This window comes from Phaethon aethereus, assembly GCF_964289735.1.
Source record: "Phaethon aethereus genome assembly, chromosome: Z".
In the NCBI taxonomy this organism is placed as follows: domain Eukaryota; kingdom Metazoa; phylum Chordata; class Aves; order Phaethontiformes; family Phaethontidae; genus Phaethon; species Phaethon aethereus.
In genome coordinates, this window is record NC_138577.1 from 88,031,425 (window position 1) to 88,052,051 (window position 20,627).

Here is a 20,627-nt window from a genome sequence, read left to right on the forward strand (position 1 = left end):
ACAGAATAGATGCCAAACCTTCTTTTTCTTCAACAGCTACCAAAGTTAATGTAAGAGCATTAGCAGATTACACAGCTTTTATTACGATTGATAAGCCCAGAGGGTGTGTGTACTGTTTCTATGGCTATATTGGTTCTGGTGCTCACGGTAGGCAGGACATCTCTGTGTGGCACCACATCACGGGACGTGCGTGTATGCTTCATCGTTTCTAGGAAAATAGGCTCTCCATCGCTCTGAGCGTACTGACACCTCTTCCCCATATCTCTTCTGGACCGAGTTAATCTTCCTGAAGGTTTCAAATTATCTCAGATTAATCTCACCAGCATGCTGCCCAGCATTAATATTTCCCTTCCTGTGATAGAAAGAGTGAACAAATCACAGGATCACATTTGACTGCTTTGTTGCGGTATCGGGTCATTCACTTGCAGCCATCAGCAAATGAAGCCGCACGTCCAAGGGCTTCTCCATCCCTGCTGTTCCCTGTTGATGAGATCACTCTTCATACACAAATGCAGATGACAAGCCGGTCAATGCCTAAGTGTCCTGAAGTTTCTATTATTTCCTTTAATTTCTATTCCTGCAGAAATTCTACTTCTGAATACCAACGGTGAATTCACCACTTCATGCCAGGAGACAATTTCATTAGCGCATACTTACTATGTGTGCCCATGTCAGTAACAGAAATACTAAAAGGAATTTGCCCCAAGGGTTGACCCTAGTCCTGTCCAACCCTTTTTACACAACGCGCTGCTGTTTCTCCATTAGCCTCTCTTGTCCACCCTCATTTCTCATTTGACCTTTTTCATACGAACAAGCATTTTTCCAAGAAGCACGACACAGTACAGCTGAAATAAATAATCAAATGGAATGAAGATCCTGTTTTCACTTTTGGACTTAGTTTTCTGAGTGTCCCTACCAAAGTCAGATCTGACTGAAAGAAGTGCTAATATAAGTGTACCACACAGAAAAAGGTGAGACATAAAACAGGTAGAATCATAGAATCATAAAGGTAGGAAAAGAATTCTGAGATCATCAGGTCCAACCATTAACCCAGCACTGTCAAGTCTACCACAAACCATGTCCCTAAGCACCACTTCTGCGTTATCTTTTAAATACCTCCAGAGATGGTGACTCCACCACCTCCCTGGGCAGCCTGTGCCAATGCTTGACCACTCTCTCCGTAAAGACATTTTTCCTCATACCCAATCTAAACCTCCACTGGCACAACCTGAGGCTGTTTCCTCTCGTCCTATCGCTGGTTCCTTGGGAGAAGAGACCAACACCCACCTCACCACAACCCCCTTTCAGGCAGTTGCAGAGAGCGATGAGGGCTCCCCTCAGCCTCCTCTTCTCCAGCCTGAACACCCCCAGTTCCCTCAGCTGCTCCTCAGAAGACTTGTGCTCCAGACCCCTCCCCAGCTCCGTTGCCCTTCTCTGGACACGCTCCAGCACCTCAACGTCCTTCTTGGAGTGAGAGGCCCAACACTGAACACAGGATTCGAGGTGCGGCCTCACCAGTGCCGAGTCCAGGGGCATGATCCCTGCCCTGCTCCTGCTGGCCACACTAGTGCTGATACAGGCCAGGACGCTGGTGGCCTTCTTGGCCACCTGGGCACACTGCCGGCTCATGTTCAGCCGGCTGTCAGCCAGCACCCCCAGGTCCCTTTCCGCTGGGCAGCTCTCCAGCCGCTCCTCCCCAAGCCTGTAGCGTTGCCTGGGGTTGTTGCGACCCAAGTGCAGGACCCGGCACTTGGCCTTGTTAAACCTCATACAGTTGACCTCTGCCCATCGATCCAGCCTGTCCAGACCCCTCTGCAGAGCCCTCCTACCCTCCAGCAGATCAACACTCCTGACCAACTTGGTGTCATCTGCAAACTTACTGAGGGAGCACTCGATCCCCTCATCCAGGTCATCTATAAAGCTATTGAACAAGACCGGCCCCAGAACCGAGCCCTGGGGAACACCGCTTGTGACCGGCCACCAGCAGGATTTAACGCCATTCACCACAACTCTCTGGGCTCGGCCGTCCAGCCAGTTCTTTATCCAGTGAAGAGTAAACCTGTCTAAGCCATGAGCCACAACCTTCTCTAGAAGAATGCTGTGAGAGATAGTGTAGAGTTGGGTAGAGATGATTTGTCCAAAGACTGGACATATAACCCAAGTCCCCATAAACCTACAAGACAGCATCCCATACTGCTCTCCCAATTGACATTCAAGATTTAAAGAATGTCGTTTTTTTTTCCTTTAGTTTAATGCTCACAAAGCCTTGAAACACAGTGATATTTTGCTTTGTTTCTTCGCAATATGCATCTTGGTCACTGAGGTGTTTTGCTTTGCAGCTCTCTACTTCTGGCTCTCTCCCATGTTTCCTACAACAACCACAGATCTTGTGTTATTTCTGCCACACATCAGTAGATGTATTTTGATTTAATATGTCAGCCATGGGAATTAAGAGTTACATATCCACAGTACCTGCGCTATGCTGACCAATTCTTGAGCCAAACTAAATGTAAAAAGTAAATAGACATGCATGTAAGTATATATAAATAAAAAGACAGATGTAACAAACCATTCAATCTGAAATTTCAGGAAATTACATTAATGAAATGCTAATGACAGGTTCACAGGCCAGTCATTAAGGGTCTTAAATTGCATTTTTTCTGTGCCAGAATACTGATGCAGCCTCAGAGACTCCCAGGTAGCTCAGCAGGTGCCCGTTTATCATCGTTATTATTATGGCACCTATCAGCTCTAGCCAGGGTCAGGTCCTTTCCGTACTCAGCACAATACAACAAAATGAAGTGTCAGTGTATTGCAGAGCATATCTCAGAATGATGGACCTAAAATTATTTCAAATGGACAAAATTGGCTGATTTTGATGGAATTAGGATGCTACAGTGGATACAGTAATTTGAACAGTGTGTTTTAAGGGCTCTCATTTTAACAAAGCTGCCTAAAAATACACACACACACACTTTTATCTACACCTTTGTGCAAATTGTCAATATATACATCCAACATTTTAGCCAAGATCATAATGAATAGTTTCTCATCTGCTCAAAGACAATGAACCTACTTTCCTTCTCCTAATTTAATTATGTTACATTCCCCCGTGCGCTTTGTATTTTTACAGCAGCGTGAATGCTGTAAGCTGGAGATACCACTGCCGATTCTCAGTTTTGTCACGACTCCCATGATATTTGGTGGGTTTTTTTCTTAAAGGTATTATTTAACAAAAATTAAAACAAAAAAGCTACACTTCTGGTTCATAAGGTGCTGAGGAAACCCTTGGAAATGCAGAGCCTAATGTCTCAGGAATATAGGAGGCGAACAGGAGAACTCTTCCATAAAACCCTTTTTTTTTTTTTTTTAAACTCTCAGGATACTGAATCCCTAATTGACAATTTTGAAAGCTGAGATTTAACAATTCTTTTCCTGATTCCGAAATGAGTAGTTGTCATGTGTTGTTTACAATGATGGACATGGCTAGTTTTACATATCACCCAGCATCCTAGGACCACCCTTTCTGTCCCCTCTGCATGCAGCCAGGCCCTGATGCCATAATTAGATGTGCAGGGGATGGCCACAGCACTCGGGTAGGCACGGGGGCACAATATATCTTTTCTCCTGCAGAGGTCTTTCATGCAGGCAATGACAAGGGAAAACATTCTTTTTAAAGCAAAATAATTGTAAACCCACAAAATTTGGCAGAAAAACTCAAAGGAGGCGTTGTACCAGAAACTTATTTTCTGTAAACTAAATATAAAATTGACTCCATCAACTTGAAATTCTCACTTTCTGTTCAATTTCATAAAATTATTATAAGCTAGGAGTTGGGAAAGTTCCACAATTTACCATCAACTACAGCGAGCTGCTTCTGAAAATAAATTCCTGACTACACTGTGTAACGGATAACAGAAGTAAGAAGCTGAGATGTGTTCATGAATCATGGCTTGAGTTTTTCAAAATCAGTCATTAGCAGAACACAGTGACCCAACAACTATTTTTAGTGATGTGTATTCAAAAAGTAATTTACGTGTAGATATTATTAGATGCACATTTAATTTCAAACCACCATTACACAAAGTTTTAATTACTAAATATTAAGATATATTTTAGCATATGGTTTATGATTAGCATTTGTAATTCAAGCTATAAAATACATGTAATTGCATTTTTGGTGGAACTTCACTTCCCACACATGTTCAATCACTTCCAATTATTCCCTAGTAATCCACGACCCAGCAAGGTACAGAAACTGTGTGCTTACGTTGCAGTAACCGGGTACCAGTTTCTGTGCATTCAAGCATGATATTACAGACTCACCCTGTTCTTCTTAACATCTCGCAATCACAGACATGCAAAAATGTAGATTAAAAAGCTGCAAAGACCAATTAAGATGTTAGATGCTGTGGCATGTATTTGAAAATCGCAGCCCAGTTCTACTGGTTTGTTTAATGAAGAACTTCCAAACCACAGCTTGGTCTTTACGGTGAGATGAAATCTGGAATGAAGACCAGGTTTGGCCACCGAAGGTTTGTAAACAAAAATGGCCCTCCTTTTCTACCAGTTTCAGGCACTGATGGCCGATGGTCATATTTGCTCTCTTTTCACTTTGAGTTTCCCACCAAAATGCATGCCCACATCCCAGCACTGCAGTGCAGAAACCCGCAGAGAAAGGGACGAGGCAGTGCAGAGTCTGCTCCTGCCCCTGCGAGGCTGAACGCTTCCCCGCTCTACTCCGGGAGAGCAGCAGCCCTTCCCACGTGATGGTACGAACGACCACGAACGAGTCTTTGCTTAATATCAGGTTTCGTTGGGTTTCTCTGCTTAATGCCAGAGCGTCAGGTTTTCATCAAGAGCCTTGCACCGTGACGAAGTGATGAGCTGGGGATCTCCGTGACTGAGATGACTGCAAACGATCGGGACAGACCTCGCAGCACAACATGCAAAGTGAATTTAAAAGATACTCCTTGAAAACACAAATGTTTTTGGACTTCTTTGCTTGTTTTCTTTTTCCCTGCAGGCACAATAAAATGCGGAGGGCCCAGGCAGAAACCTTCACTCCAAATTAAAGCCATCTGCTTCACACTGCTCTCCTGCACAGATGCAGAAGGAGCAGCTGTGCAACAGGTCTCCCCGTAACTACAATTTTATGAACCCGTTGACCCAAAATTCTTGCACAGCAAGTGTAGAGGTGGTATGGTTCCTACATGGTGTAGCTGCTCTATCACCCTCATCATCTCCCCCACACAAAGCAGGACAGAAACTGATCGAATATGTATTTGTCATAAGACAGTAATTGCCCATCAGCTGCTCCATTTCTTTTTTTTTTTTTTGAGCTCTTTGCAATTACTAAGTGCCATATGGATATAAAGTTGAAGAGAAAGGAGATCATAACAAAATAAAATCTTACAAATTAATATTGTGATAAAATAGTTCAGGGTTTATTTCAATGACATCTGCTTCAGTCTATGCATTATTTAATTAAACTGCTTTCAGTGGAGCTCAGCTACCAAACCACCTCCACCCAAACCAGGTGTTAATATGCTTTGATTTTTAAAAAAACAATCGGGCTACATTAAATACACTTCTCAGGTCTCGTTTTGCATGACAGATATGCAATGTGCCAATGGTTATATATTATATTCTTCCTCTCAGGCATGCATCTCCTGCAGAGACAGCAGACTACAGAAGCTGACCCTTACTGAGACCATCTTGTCTCTCTGACAAAGCTCCTTTTTAACTTCTTACTTACTGGTTGCTTCCTGCGATGGATGAAAACTTTAGCTCAGCTTGTGATAATTTCACAGGCCCTGAGCACCCTGACCCTGGAAGCCCCAAGGTCAAAAGTCAAGTCTTGTTCTGAAACATCTGTGTGCTTCATATTAAAGTAGAACAAAAGTGAAGAAATATCCACCAGTGTGACAAGAGAAACAGGCAAAATGGGAATGACACATTGGTCATCTGTTACCCATGCCACCTCAAGCCATTGACTGAAATGTGATGGAAAGACTCTCCAAGCCTCCTTCGAATAAGCACTTTGTTTAGGAAACACTGGGAAAGGTCTCCAGTTGATTTTTATTCCCACCCTGTGCTAAGCATATGCATCTGTAGCCGCCCGGCGACCCAAACAACATGGTACAAAAACTACAGAAATTCTGCTAATGCTTCACTTTGGACAGACGAGGCACACCAGAATAACCTGGGCTGAAACACAGGGCAGACGAAAATCGCGGCTTAGGAAAGCCAAGACAGAAGAGAAGCTCCCTATCACTCGTTGCATCCGAGAAACAACAGGCACACACAATGCAACCTGTTTCATGCCCAACGTTGTGATTATAGAAGGAATTATTCATCTTCACTAACTTGGTCTCTTAAAAATTGAGTTTGAGACTATTTATTGACCTGGTAATAAAACACCTGTGCAAAATGATCAGCTGAACTGTTCTTGAGTCTCAAATCTATACACATCATACATATTTTAAAGATACTCTTCTGGAAGCACACAGAAAATCAAAATGGCCTTAATTTCTACAAATGAAAAGGGCTAACAAAAACCTTAAGTTCTTAAAATAATACAAGTGGTCCTACTCTGCATTCTTATTGCTACTTAGAGCAACACGAGATTAAAAACAAAACACTCATGCATGCTTTTCCTTAACTAGGGCCTTCATCTTACGTTCAGTCATGAACCACGTTCAGTAACTTTCAGTTAGACTAAACTAATGTGTTATAGACAAATGATGCACATCTATATCTACTGATTCCTGTGTCTATAAAACCAATTGCAATGTTCTGCAATTTACATTTCCATGATAAATAGGACTTTTTTTTTTTTTTAAGTTTTCCTCAATAAAGCTGATTACAGCAGCATTTCATCATCAAGTGAGGAGACTATTGCTACACTCAAAGAATGGTATACAAGTTAAACAGGCAACTTCGTATACCAGATGAGGTCAACAAATTTGCCTTTAGAGAAAAGGGTGGAAGACTGACAAACTAGACGTTCACCAGTCCCAGCATCAGAGGTAGGACAGCTTTACACTGAGCAGAGTCCTCCCCACCTTATATAACTGCAGGGTTTATCCAGAGCCTAATAAATGGCAAAAAAGACCTCCCAGCAACTTCTGCACACCTTTGTGAAAAAAATGCAAAATTAGGTAAAACATCCAAATTCCAGTTCCAGTCTATATTCAGAAAGGTGCATTTCTTAATGTGACTTTGCTTTAAAACTGTTCTTATATGTTCTCAGTCTTCACCTCCAGTCTTCCTGCCCCCGAGCAGAAACTCACTGAGTGCTGCCTTTTCAGTACATAGCCGGGACGAGGAGGATCCAATGCGTTTTGTTTTCCCACGGTCTTTCAGGTTTGTGCACACTTGGGACCTTATTGTGTAACTCAAAAACAGATAAAAATGCAGTGACCTTCCCGTTGCAAAGAAATCCTCACAGATCTGTATATCTGACCACTGGTTCAAAGTTGTTCCTAAATGTCTGCTTTCAAGAAAGTGATCACAAAGAATTTAGAAAAACTGTAAAAGACTTCGGGAAAGAAGGCAATGGAGAAGTCTCACTTACCAACTCTACAAAGGCAAGTCCGCCATAGCTGTGAGCAACAAAAAACACGTTCTCTGCAGCTGACTGGGAAATAAAATGGTCCCAAACATAAATTGCGTGTTCTTCAGGAGATCCATTATCCTGCAGAAAGAAATTACGTTTGCAACAATTACCTTTTAAAAACTGGCAATTCTGTCTAAAAGCAACGTGTTCCTATACGTTAAAATGTTTTGTTAAAACAAACCTCAATGAATATACTCCAGTGTGAAAAAAAGAACAGATTCATATGTCTAAATAAAAGAAATTTAAGATTGCAAATTAAAGGCAGTAAACTGTTGCTTTATGGTGGCTTATTTTAATAAATACAACAAAAATTATGCATCTGCAAAATTTTGTCTAAATACCATGATGGCAATTCAGCTAAACAGAGGCATGCAAAGAAATTATGAGCCACTGCTCTGATTTTCATTCTTTTGACAACTCTTTGCCAAATGTTTGTTCACTGATGGTTTGTTTAAAGTAGTTAAGCCTTAGTCTGATAAAACAAATAAAAACAAGTAGGAACAATATAAATATAATTTCAGTCTCTACAGTTTTTTCATATTACGGGCCAACGGAAATTTGACAAAGATTAAAATTATGGTATTTGCAACTACTCTTTTAAATGCTACTTTTTGCAACTGCAAGATACAGTGCAGATAAAACGCCTCTTGACTGCTCACACATTAGCCATTACTTTGGAGTCTCTGGTAGGTAAGGGAGTGCTTTTTCTTATTACTGAATGAGAATTTGTGACCACCATTCAGTGTAAGTCGCTGAAGGCGCTGGAGCGATTTATACCGATTCTAGTTCACTCTCCTCAAGCATCAGAGTTGTGCACTCCCACCTCTACCTTAGAGGCTCTCCAAAAGCCCTGACCCCTCTGTATTTTAGCTATTTCTCAGGTTGTCCATGTCACACCTACAGATCTGTCTCGCCGCAGGTGACAAGCGTACGATGCTTTGTGAGCTCCCCTGCCCCACCAGCATTTCACACCTCTAGCACAACACTGCAGGTGCTTTCCAGGCTCTCTTGTGCCAGAAAGAGCCGATCAGGCAAGGTCACGTAATTTCCTAAAATTTGCATTCCTTTCCCCTTTGTTCTGCTCCACCACCACCATCATTCCCCTAGGTGACCCAAGTGCAGACCACAAAAGCCTCAGTTCCTTGGGGAAAATAAAGTACAGACCAGCAAAAGCCCCTGGCAATCGGACGATGCTAATTACATAGTGTGAACTACTGTAACTTTACCAAGAACACTGAAGTGATTTAGGTCTTAGTCCCATTCTGAAACTCAGTTTTGGGAATTTAGGCTCTTACGAGTGTCTAAAATCAATGGGAAGACAGACCACTAAATAACATGGTGGATTTAGGCTTTTACTTCTATTCTCATGCCCCATTTCCTAAATAAGAGTGAGATGGCTACAAATCTTTATGGATCTGGACCCAAAGCTTTTAAAACAATTGTGTGCTTTTAAATTTTTTTTCTCTAAGGTAGCAGCGATTAAAACATATTTATCAAATTTGCCAAAGAGCACTGAAGGTATTTTTTCTTAATCCTGGACAGATTCTGCTCTTGATTGACTATGACAGAACATAGTTTTAACTAATTGTGTATGAACTATTGTAAACCACCTCAGCGTGAGAAAGGGCTTATTTTCTTTCAACCCTGTTTCGAAATTTGATTGTAGATATAGGTAAAGGAGGTAAAGACCCCTTCCTTTGTGAGGAAAGAGGGAAGTTTTTCAAAAGAAATTTCATAAAGAAAATATGATTGCCAGACCAGTTATTAAGATAAAGCTGAAGGACAACTTGAACTGGAGTTTCCTACAGAAAAGTGATGTACTCCAATTACGAGACATATGGAAAAGGCACATTAAAAAACCAGGAGAGTTTTAAAATTACTGGTTTATCTAAAAGATTTATTTTAGTTAAGTATTCAGTAGGTACTTGTTTTTAAATAATAGTGTTACCATTAGTTCTCATAGCAGAAATTTTTGTACGGGTTCATAACCCTGGTTTAATCTTCTGACAAAAGTAAGAAAGAGGATGTTTCTGGTTAATATTGCATTTTCAGGTATTTTTTATCTATTATATACGCTGCTGCGAAAAGCATGTAATGTTAGGGTTTCCATAAGACTAAGACAGCAGCAAGAAGCTTCCGAAGGATTCAGAGAGTCAGCCTGAAAAACCTTCCACCAATTAAGGCATAACCAGTGGTCTAGTAAACCCAGTCATTAACTGCGTAGCTTCACAGTCCAGTACAAAGACTCAATAGCATTTTATAAAGGCAAAAAGAAATGAGCTAGAACAAGTTAGATATAGACTGTAACTACAGTTTCCTTTGTTACTGCTGAAAAAAACCCATAAAATGTCAGGATAAACTGTGTTGCTGTACATACTCTGCTAAACCCTAAATACGGTAAGAAATACGTGCAAGAAGGAGTTTGGAGGAGTTGTGCATGTTTAGAAGAAAAGCTCTTTCTTCAGAGCATCTGCTTATTTTTTCCGTTTGTAACAAGCCTGTATTTTAAACAACCCGGATAATACGGACAGCAAACGGGTGCCATGTCCGTAGAAGGAACATCTGGCCATGGGAGCGGGCGCTGCCGGCTGCAGAATACGGCCGGTCTCCTTAGGATTTCGGATTGCACTGGGTCCACGAGGACCCAGGGATTAACCAGCCTCCTCTGCCTGGCCTGGGTTAAATTATGAGGCTGGATACTGCAGTTTCAGTATGCAAGGTGACAGTTTCAGGCAGCTGTTCCTTTCCTTCTTTTCATTGCAGCTAAATACAATGCACCTATATACCACCTTGTTAAGTTCTTTGGTAAAGCGGGGGCCTCCTGGTCACACTTTACATAATTACTTGTATGACTGTACAGAGAGGAACGCAGGAAAAAGACGCTGCATCCCTCCGAAGGCAGCTGAGGCTGCACGCATTCCCCTTTGTGAAAGGGATTGGCGGTGGAAAGGCGCTGGGAAAGCTGAACTCGCATTTCCAGCTGCTGAAAGTTGGTCATCTGTAACTGGCAATTCTCTGTCTGAATAAGCAGTCTGATTTTTTCAGAGGTGTGGAAGTCGGAGCTGTGGGTCTTCATCCCTCTGAAAGTGTGTGTCCCCCCCCCCCACCCCAATATGTAACTATAAAGAAAAAAAACCCTGAGAACAGTATTATGTGCAAAGGCCTCCATGTGACACTTAACCGATGCAAAGTGACTCCAAAGCCGGCCGCTGTCGCGTGGCTGCGGACCAGGTGCCCCCCGACTCCGCTGCTGCACGGGGAGCGGGGCAGAGGCGCCGAGCACGGAGGGTCCGACCTTCGCCTCCGCTCCCGCTGTGCAGAACGCGACCTGCCGCCGGTGTTCATGGGGTGCCTCCCGTCAGATTCACTCTTCAATTCACTAATACGTGAAAAGATGCCCGCCTCTCTTCCCTAGTAACTGCTGGCAGTAAATACAGTATTTGAGCCCTTTTAGCTGGTAAAAGCGGGGCAAACGCGCCTCCTCTGCCATCAGCGACTACCGACGCCGCAGAGACGATCAGACACCGAGCGCCTGTCATACCTGCACGCAGCGAGTCCGCTGAAGATTGCCTTGGAGATAAAGGTGGTTAAAATCATTTAACGCAAGCGCTGCCAAGGTATTTCAGATTGCTGATGTTGTATTTATTCCTCTCCCTGAATGCTAGAGGAGGCACATATTTCTGGAACTGCTGTAAGAGGGGCATCCGTAAAAGTAATATAGGATATAAGTAGCCAGGTATCAGGTTCTGATTCAGTTCGTGGCAGCTGCATGGGGGTAATCAAAAAGATGCTCTTGCCACACGGACAGACTCCTTTCGAATGAGAAATCAACATCAAGCGTTTGCAGATAGAATGAAATTTTATTTCTTGTGGAAGAGATGAGTATTCACAAACCCTGCTTTAAGAGCAGATTCCTTTTTCTGGTAATAAAAGACTTTTTTTTCCCCCAGTATTTTTTAAACACGATCTCTTAACTATGTATAAAAAATGCCTCATGTTTTAAACCAAAACAGCAATTGCTCAAAAAATGATCATAAATGGTTAATATGGAGCTTTTCGTCTTCATATCGAAAGTTTAATCAAATAGTTTAATAGTACAGTCTAGGAAAATAATATGACAATGATTAATAAATTCATGTTTCTCATATATATGAAGACATTTAATATCCCAGGGCCAGAACCTCTCCTACAGCTGCTGGAAGCAGCAGCTGGCTGTAGGGAAGAGGCTGCCGGTCGGTCACACGGGTCAGGGGCATCGGGGGCTGCTCCAGCCTAGACCAGCTGGGCTCGGTTTTGGGGGGACCCGACACCAAGAACGGCAGCCCACAACTACGCTGTCTCGGGATCTGTGCGATGCTAACAGAAACATGCTTGTATAAAATGCTGCTCATCTAGTTATAAGAGGTTTTGCTCTGAGAAAACTGTCTTGCAGATTTAAAATTCTCTCTGTAGCCGTTTTTAAGTCCCTGAAAACCCAAAATGATTGTGGGTTAATTCTCAGGCCATCCCGTGTGAAAAAAGCGGAGTAAGAGACCACATACTTCCGTCTGTCACTTCTTCCAGTATTGCTGGTGTTGGGAGCTGAGAGGTATATAACATTTTAATGGCTGGAGCCATTAGGAATACACAGATAAGCAGCGTGCGCACAGTGAATATGGCGTTACGTTCTGTTGCATTCAAAAAACAGGTTGAATTTACTAATGTAATATCACAGTCATTAATTGTTAAATACCAAGCTGAAGTGATGCAGCAACTGAAGCCTTATCAACTACGCCAGATCCTAACACCTAGACGTTGCAAGGTCTGCAGTTATGATGGACTACCTGAGTTGATAACACATGGAATTATCTAAACAACATTTGCATATTTGTGTAATTATTTCCTAAGGTTAATTAGCTCCTGCAAAGCAGCTTGCCCTTTGAGACTGCTTACTGTGACAGGTTCACATATTTCCTGTTTCAATGCCAAATTTTACTTTTTTTTTTTTGTTTATTTTTTTTTTTTTTAAAGTAACCTGTTGCTGGAAAGTTACAGATGGGGCAGGAGCTGGAGGCCTTGAACTGCTACAGACCTTACTGGGGCAGAGCAGCCCAGATCGAATCTTAAACTTCTAATTCATCAAAACTCAGAAAACTCAAATCAAGAAAATCAAATTATTTTTAAGCTCTGGTGACAGCTCTCTCCTTTTGCTTTGTTTTTTTAAATCAAGGAGTTGGAATTGCATTTTTTTGCGACAAGTGAAAAGTGAAATGCATACAAATTGGGAAATATGCCATACAACTCAGTAGCTTTTTAACAATTTACTTGAAGGTGGTTTCTATAATTACCACTTATCACAGCAAAACAATTTCTCCTTCTAGCTCGATGAACTACTGTAAACAAGTATGGTACATGTGTTAAATACGGGAGAACAGAACCGCACACTGGCTGGGAGGCAGAGCAGTGGAGAAGGCTCAGGTCTCCTGTCTCCCATCCTTCCCTGGAGATGTTAGACCCTTCCCCACCAGCAGGACCTTTGCAGCTGCGTACAGCTCGTCCCATCGCCTCATTCTCCCCTAACCCTCCCGAAAAATCATTAAATTAAAAATGATATCTAACATGAATGTAATAATATAAAAATATAACTTAGAATTAGCAGTTTGTCACTAAAGCAACACAGGATGCAGTAACGTTTTCAGTGGCGACTGGCTAATGCTGCTCTCTTCCGTACAATCAAAGATGTATTTTCTGTACAAAAAACTCGGCTCTTTTAAGAGAAAATTGTATGTTTGGAGGTCTGAAATAAACAGCAAATGGATACAGTCTCTTCCCTGCTGCTATACAATTCTTGATTATCATAACCTGACTCAAGTCAGCATCACATTTTGCAGCACTCCTAGGTAATGGACCCAGTAAAAATCAAACGACTTTCACTGGAAACATTTTTTGACTGGAAAGCAAGACTTTCAAAATCAAGCTTATATATGTATATATGTCTATACAGAAACGAGGAGGCATGGTTAGTGCACGCTGGAGACAAATGAATGGGGAAGATTTTAATCCACACTACTGCCATGGCAGGATTTGTGAAGCTCTGGCCTAATTAAGTACCAAATAAATCTGGAGGAACTCTGCCACTTGCTTTAATTCCAGCGAAGTTAAAAACAACTCTTCAGTCCTTTGAAGAACCCAACACCTCACAGATGGGTACCTGGGGTTTGCCACTACTGGAACACCCCATCTTGCCCCTCGCAGCTCTGGTGTCCTCACATCCTCCCATCACCGCACTCCCTTCTTCTCTGGGCTTGCATTTACACTTCACTTCTCCTTATACTTTTTCTGTCCTTTCACAGCCCTCAAATTAAAATAAAAATGGTTATATCAGGTCTCTTTTGCCCTTTCTACTGCACCACCTCCTATACTAGCATGGCCTATTTTCCAATAGCTGCCTTCTATTAAATGATGCTCATCACCTGCTGCATTTTCCTCACTCCTTTTGCAAATATTTGCCTTACATGAGACACAACCTGTTTCATTACAATGGAACATAAGGAAACTGTATGATGGTTTATTATCACCAGAGCAGCTCCAACTCCTCAGTACAGGACAAGGTCTAAGAGGCTTTGAAGGCAAGAAAGCTGGAACAGAAGCCAAAAGAACCAGCCAACATGGGATTTCTTCCTCAAAGACAGCAGCCAGAGTATTACAACCAGGGAAGGGAAAGTAAGGAAAGGATAGAAACCTAAATCATGAAAAAAGTGGAAGCAAAGATCTCCCATTAATATTTTTTGTGCAGCATGAGTACCTGAAGACAAAAATTTAAAGTGTCGAGCTCAGGCCATTTAACAAAATTTGATCTTTAACAGAGACATTCCAGTGTACTTAGGAAGCATCCCATTTATCTGAAATTCTTTTTAACTATTTAATCACGGAGTTGTGAGAACCACTGCACAGATATTTCCAAAATGTTTCTTACTCCAGCCCAAGAGGAGATCCCAGGAGGCAGCAGGACATTCCCCTAACAGTAGGAATTGCATTTATTTCCTTATGGAAATGGCTGGCAGTAGTCTGTATGCTACATAAATGGAGACATGAAGATTGGCTGAGTCCTGCAAACTCTTAAATAACTGGATTTTCAGGAAGGATAGTGACAGACTGTTTTCTACTGGGTGAGCCCAGCTGTACAAAACCAGGCAAAAGGAAGCTGCAGAAGAGAGCAGATGAGGGTAACAACATCAAGATCATCTCAGCGGCAAAGCAGCCGTGACTGGGGAAGAAGACACAGGAGCAAAAGTGATGGTGAAGGCAAATTTGTGTAACAAATCTTTAATCTGACAACACGCATCTGAAATTCAGTTTAGCAGGTCTTGCTAGGAGCACTGGGAGGAAGGGATAATGAAGACTGAGCAGTGGGTCTAGGGAGTTATTTTAGTTGCTGTGTCCTAAGTTGAGCGTAAAGGAGATGACTTGAGGGAAAACAAGAGGGAAAGAGATAAAATCACAGAGAACTGATGCTTTGGCCTTGAAAGTCTGAATGGAGGACATCTTCCTTTCTTTCCTTCCTTCTGTGGGCTCTGTACAGATTTTATTTGCATACTTTGCCACACTAAAACACCACCACCCAGCACGACTTCATCAGCTGTGCAGCTAGCAGAGTGGGGTCATGGTCACCAACATCTGGTGTAGCTCTGTGGAAATACAGAGCACTGAATCTGCAAAGGTTCAGCACTAAAATAAGGTAAACATGTTACTGGCAAGTTACGTTATTTTATTCAGCAACTATGTTCATATGCATTGAGAAACGGCCACATTGTAGTCTTCCTAATTTATGAATTCAGCAGGGATTAAACCAAGAACCTTCAGATGTGAAAATGCCAGTCTCCTCCACTCATCTCGCAGGAATAACCGGGGAACCAACATGACTACATTATCTTTTTGAGGGCATCTTCTGAGATGGGGGCAAAACATACACTCTGGCAGTAGGTAGCAGCTGCATTTGAGACAGGAGGAGAGACCAGGTATCACAATAGGTAAGTCGGGTCATTCTTGGAGCTGCAGATATAAATAGCATAGTCAAGGTTATTATTTGGCACATGCCTTCAGAAAGCGATATGGCAAAGTGACTTAAAGTTGCATTTTTCATATTACGGATCTCAGTCTTGTTCCCAGATCTATTTGAGATGATTCTGCGTAATTTCTTGTGCCTATTTCATTTGTGAAGTGGGCCAGTGATGGAAGTGCTCCCAAGATTGCTTATGAAGCCCTAGCAATAAAGATGCTGTGTGTACACAGTCGGCAGCAGAGAGGAAGACCTGGAGTCTTACATACTGCAGTTCAATACACATCATGTTAAGTCAGAGAGTAGTCCCATGTCCAAAACTCCCAATAATTCATCAGGAAAGCAGGCAATCTCGACAGACCTGATACATGAACAAGTATTACATGCAACGTGCAGTATCTGGTGTATCTAACAGCCAAATTAAAGATGTGAAACAAAAATGCATTTGACAGACCGAGACAATATTTAAATGGTCACCATCAGTGCAAAGGGGATGGAGGGCTGGCTTGGAAGGAAGCGGTGATACCTACGCTTTGCTACCGCTCGACTGCTGAGATTAGGTTTAAAATGAGAAGTTTTAGCTCATGCAGGACTGGCACTGTCTAGCCAGGTTTTTTGCGTTTTGTCTTTCGGCTCCTCCCTGGGGCCCCTGTTCTCCCCAGCTCCCACCGCAATTACCATCCAAGTTGACTTCAGATCCTGTCCCACTTTTCCCACTCCATATGCAAGCTGGGCTTTCCCTGGTGATGGTGGTCAGGAAATAAAATTCAGAGCTGTGCTATATCTATGTGGGAATGTAGGCAGCTCAGATCCTAACCTCACCAGGGGCAGCAGGAGGGAGTTACATTTCCGCTTTATATCCAGATTTATTGCACACAAGAGAAAAAACAAAGCAACTCCAAGCCGGAAAAGTTTTCCCAGCTAAGCCCTCAACTAATACAGTTCCCAACCAATAACCTAGGGCTACTTCTGTATTTAAAAAAAACCCTAAACCACCCCTTCCTCCTGTTTCCAAAGTGCTCCAATCACCTCTGCTTGGTGAGGAACAAGCTGACCCTGGAAATCAAAGCCCTCTTTCCACCCTCTTGGCCACAGGACCTGCCTCCAAGCCCTCATTTGTAATATTTCAACGGGCAAACAATGGCTTGAAACCACGGGGTGAAGTTGTCAGTGCCCACAGTTATTCTTCACAGAGGTGCCAGTGGTCTCAGGTGCATTAATGCATCGCTGACCTAACACCATATTTCAGTTTTGGCAAACACAGGTCTTTGCAGGAGGCCTTCAGGGCGCTGCTGTGGCAGGACCTCGCAGATGTTACAAGAATATATGAGCGTTTTTTAAAAGGCCGGCATTACAGGTGAAATTTCTTAGATTTGCATTTGAACTGAAAGTCGAGCACTTTGCGTTTGGCCGCAGAACAAAGCCAGCAGCAAATGTCACCTGCCTTGTTCAGTCCGCAACGACTCCATGCAGCAAAGACTCAGCCTTTTCACACGGTGAATATTTTCTGCCGCGAGGTCGCCGTGTCCAAGTGCCCTCCCTATTTCTCCAGCTTTTTATTAGGAAATCCAAGGCACTTTGTAACTTGAAAGGGTTTGCTGTTTATAAAGTAAAACCCAGATCTCAGGCTAAAATTGTCTCAAAAGTTATTATAGCATCATCTCCCTGGGTAAAGTATCTGCTTGTCAGCCAGGGTAAGACAACTTTGTCAGGCTGTTGTTCCAATGTGGATTTTCCCGTTATTACTTCTGCTGGAGTCTGGCATGTCCTGTCATCACCACCCAACAGTCCTCCAGTAAAATGCAGGAAAGGAGATCAAAAGGAAGAAAAACTCAGACAAAATCAGTTTCTCAGTGGCTCTTAATTATCATCTGCAGCCAAAGCTTGGGGGTTGGTATTTTAAATGACTGGTTGTTTTTTGTTTTTTGTTTTTTTGTTTTTGTAGTGGCCAGTTGCTCCCGATTGAACTGGAGAGTAAATAGTTAAAAGCCTTCCTTCAAAACAGATCTTGCCCCTGAGTATCTGCAGTATCCTTTTTCTTTATATTGTTTCCGAATTGACAGATGTGGTAGGAGTCACCTGAGCTAATTATTTTATCATCGAGACAAGAATGTAAATAAACAGAAATATGACATTTGTCTTTTTCAGTCTGGGGACAAGAACATTGCTGACTCACCGAGAGGAAAGAGGTGCAGGAGAAGAGAATAGGAGGAAGGAGGGAAATGAATCAAAGGAAGTTTCACTTTAGAAAAAAATAACTAATTTCCCTTTTAGCTCTCTGACAGACTTTTGGATTTTTGCTTTTTTGATCTTTTTTCCCCTTTCCATAGAACTTGCTGGGTTCCAGGTGAAGGAAGCCTGAATTTGAAGCAGCATGGTCTGGCAAACAGCTTGGAAATCCTGCATGGGGAAACTCATCAGACAATTCGTAGTAACAATTCTCAGACCTGTCCTGTCTACACGGTTGTACCATGGCTACTGGCAAATACCTGGGCAGTTCACCTGAAAAGCCCCCATGCCACGATGCTCCAAGCACGGTGTCTGCCAGCCTCTGCGGGCGGACTTACATATTCTAATTTAAATAACAGCTACAGCAGTTGGGCCAAATAGATTCCAATCAGTAAAAATACACAAAGACTGGGGCAGTTGCATGTCAATACAATCCTACTACTACAATACCAAACATATCCCTACGTGGTATATGCATCTTTTTTATATCTGCTTATACTTTTTTCTTTTCAATCTACTCAATCTCAGGGATCGAGATTCTGCCCACAACGTATTTCTGCCTAACATAACGAACATCATCAAAGACAGCCTTTTGTGTGATCGAATTATGGGAACAAAAGAGCGTTTCTAAAACAAACCATCAGGTTGTATCATTGCAGCTGTCTTCCCCACCAGCCATGTTTCTGGCAATTAATAGATTGATTGTGGGGGCAAGTAAATAAAAATGAATACAATACTTCTACAAAGAGAGTTATCTGCCAAGACACAAAGAGAGATCATGCCAGTTGTTTAAATGATTAGATGCATTTTTCTAAACACTAAAAACAACTTCTTTTGAAATGAATGCATCTGAAACATTCAAAAACTCCTAATGGAAGTCATGCAGAAGTGTTATTTTTCTATTTCCTAAAGTACTTAAAGAGTATTTTACATTCCAGTTCTTTCAATCTGTTTATATGTCGTAATGAGAAACAGACTTTTTTTTTTAACCATGCTATTGCAAGAAAAATAGCATTTTGGCCAAGAAAAATGCAGATTTCCCCACCACAGGAAACAATGAATCTAACAAACTTCAACACATTTAAGTAAAACAACAACTTAGTATTTTCATTAACAGCTATGGTTTCAGAACAAAGCTCCACTGTAAAGTCTCTGTTACAGAGTTTATATCTCTTACATGAATTAAACTAAATAGAACAGCTTCGCCCTGTATTTTTCTTCTTGACGTCTGTCTCTATTTATTACATACACTCAAGAGCCTTTATTTAAGTGAAAGAAAGATTTAAGAGGCTCAAAGCTATTTGATTTCTTCTAATAGAGAGAGCAAAGTGCTCAGTCTTTTAAGTAAACTGATATACTATTTATTTAATGTACAGTTACAAAGATTTGCTGAAGTGCCTTAACATGTAGCGTACTATAACTGATTGTGTTTGAAGTAACTGCCATTAACGTATAAAATAATTATCTAAACAGATGACAAACACAATCTGAAATTCAGATTTGCCTTTTCTGTTGGTTCTCATCACAATAATCTGAAAAGTTGAACGTTGAGCTATTCAAGGCTTAATTCTGTTTCTCAGTTTTCCCATCCAGACCCACCTCCATTATTTTTGACTCACAATAATGTAAGTTAGGAAATGATCTTTAATTCTGTTGAGTCGCTGAACAACCTTAGGACTTGCTTGTTTTACCTCTGTCTTGAACCCTGCAACTCCCTTGCGCTGACCATTTTATGAAAACAGGCTCTTTTCCGCTCAGATTAGCGAGGGCGTTGGTGTTGCAGCAGCGGTGCGTTGCCGCCGCCGCCGCCGATCATTACACATTAGATCACTAGCAATTTTCTTCTAACGCTGTGTCATTTTTTAACAACTCAAAACATCCAACGACATAACAGACAGCTTGGCTGTGTTTTAAATTAGCACAAATGCTAAAGCCAGGAAATGTAATTCTCAGGATATCGGAACAAAAGGTTCAGAGAAAAAAGAATTCTTATATACCATAAGATTATCAGGACTAGACTGTCACACCGTGACCTTGCTGGCGTCTAGCTAATCTGACAATATTTGGCAGAGCATTGTTTCAAATCAATAACTAATTAACAAAGTACAAAAGAAGTTGTACTGTTTTTGAGGCTCCTTGTTAAAAATGGCTTTTGGTTGCACATGGGCAGAAAGGTCGCTTTTATGACATCTTCACGAGTCTTTCAACATCTTGCCACTGTCAGATTAAATTACTTTTAGCAATTAATTGTCATAAGTTAAAACAGAAGCACATTTGTTACAGCAGGTTGTCATAATGACATGGTGAGCAGTTGTTTTGATATGAATTTCTTCCACTGACCCTCTATCATATCTTAATTTTTTTGGTTGACCTAACTGGAAAATTGGGAGCAATCTTCTAACTCAGGCGGCACAGGCCAAGCATTGGGGGTCTTACTGAGATTATAGACTGAACAATAACGGAACAGAAACGCCAGAGAGAACTGAAGATCCTGAGAATAATATGTATCTATCTTCTACAGAATAGATAACCTATGATGTCTATGCTGGTGGGTGGGGTAAGAAAAATAAACCCTCAAAAAGACACATGGATGTAGCTTTTGCTACTGTTATAAATGGTCCTTAATGCCATTTTAATCCTTTCTTAGCCATCACCATTTGTTTGATGTGTTTTAAACAAGGATTAAGTGGATTCAACATCTGCAACCTGCACCCATTCAAACCGTTACTTAGTTTTGGA

General features: G+C 41.7%; 1 protein-coding gene across 2 annotated transcripts in view; it reads right to left on the bottom strand.

The window, feature by feature from the left end:
• The window catches only part of ARB2A (ARB2 cotranscriptional regulator A), a gene marked incomplete at both ends in the record, with an annotated part of 249,791 nt that overhangs the window by 107,540 nt on the left and 121,624 nt on the right, over nucleotides 1–20,627 (bottom strand). For both annotated transcript variants that reach the window (XM_082013150.1, XM_082013151.1), the window contains one exon: nucleotides 7,580–7,699. In XM_082013150.1, coding sequence (XP_081869276.1) covers nucleotides 7,580–7,699 — 120 coding nt within the window. The remainder of the gene's footprint in view (nucleotides 1–7,579; nucleotides 7,700–20,627) is intronic.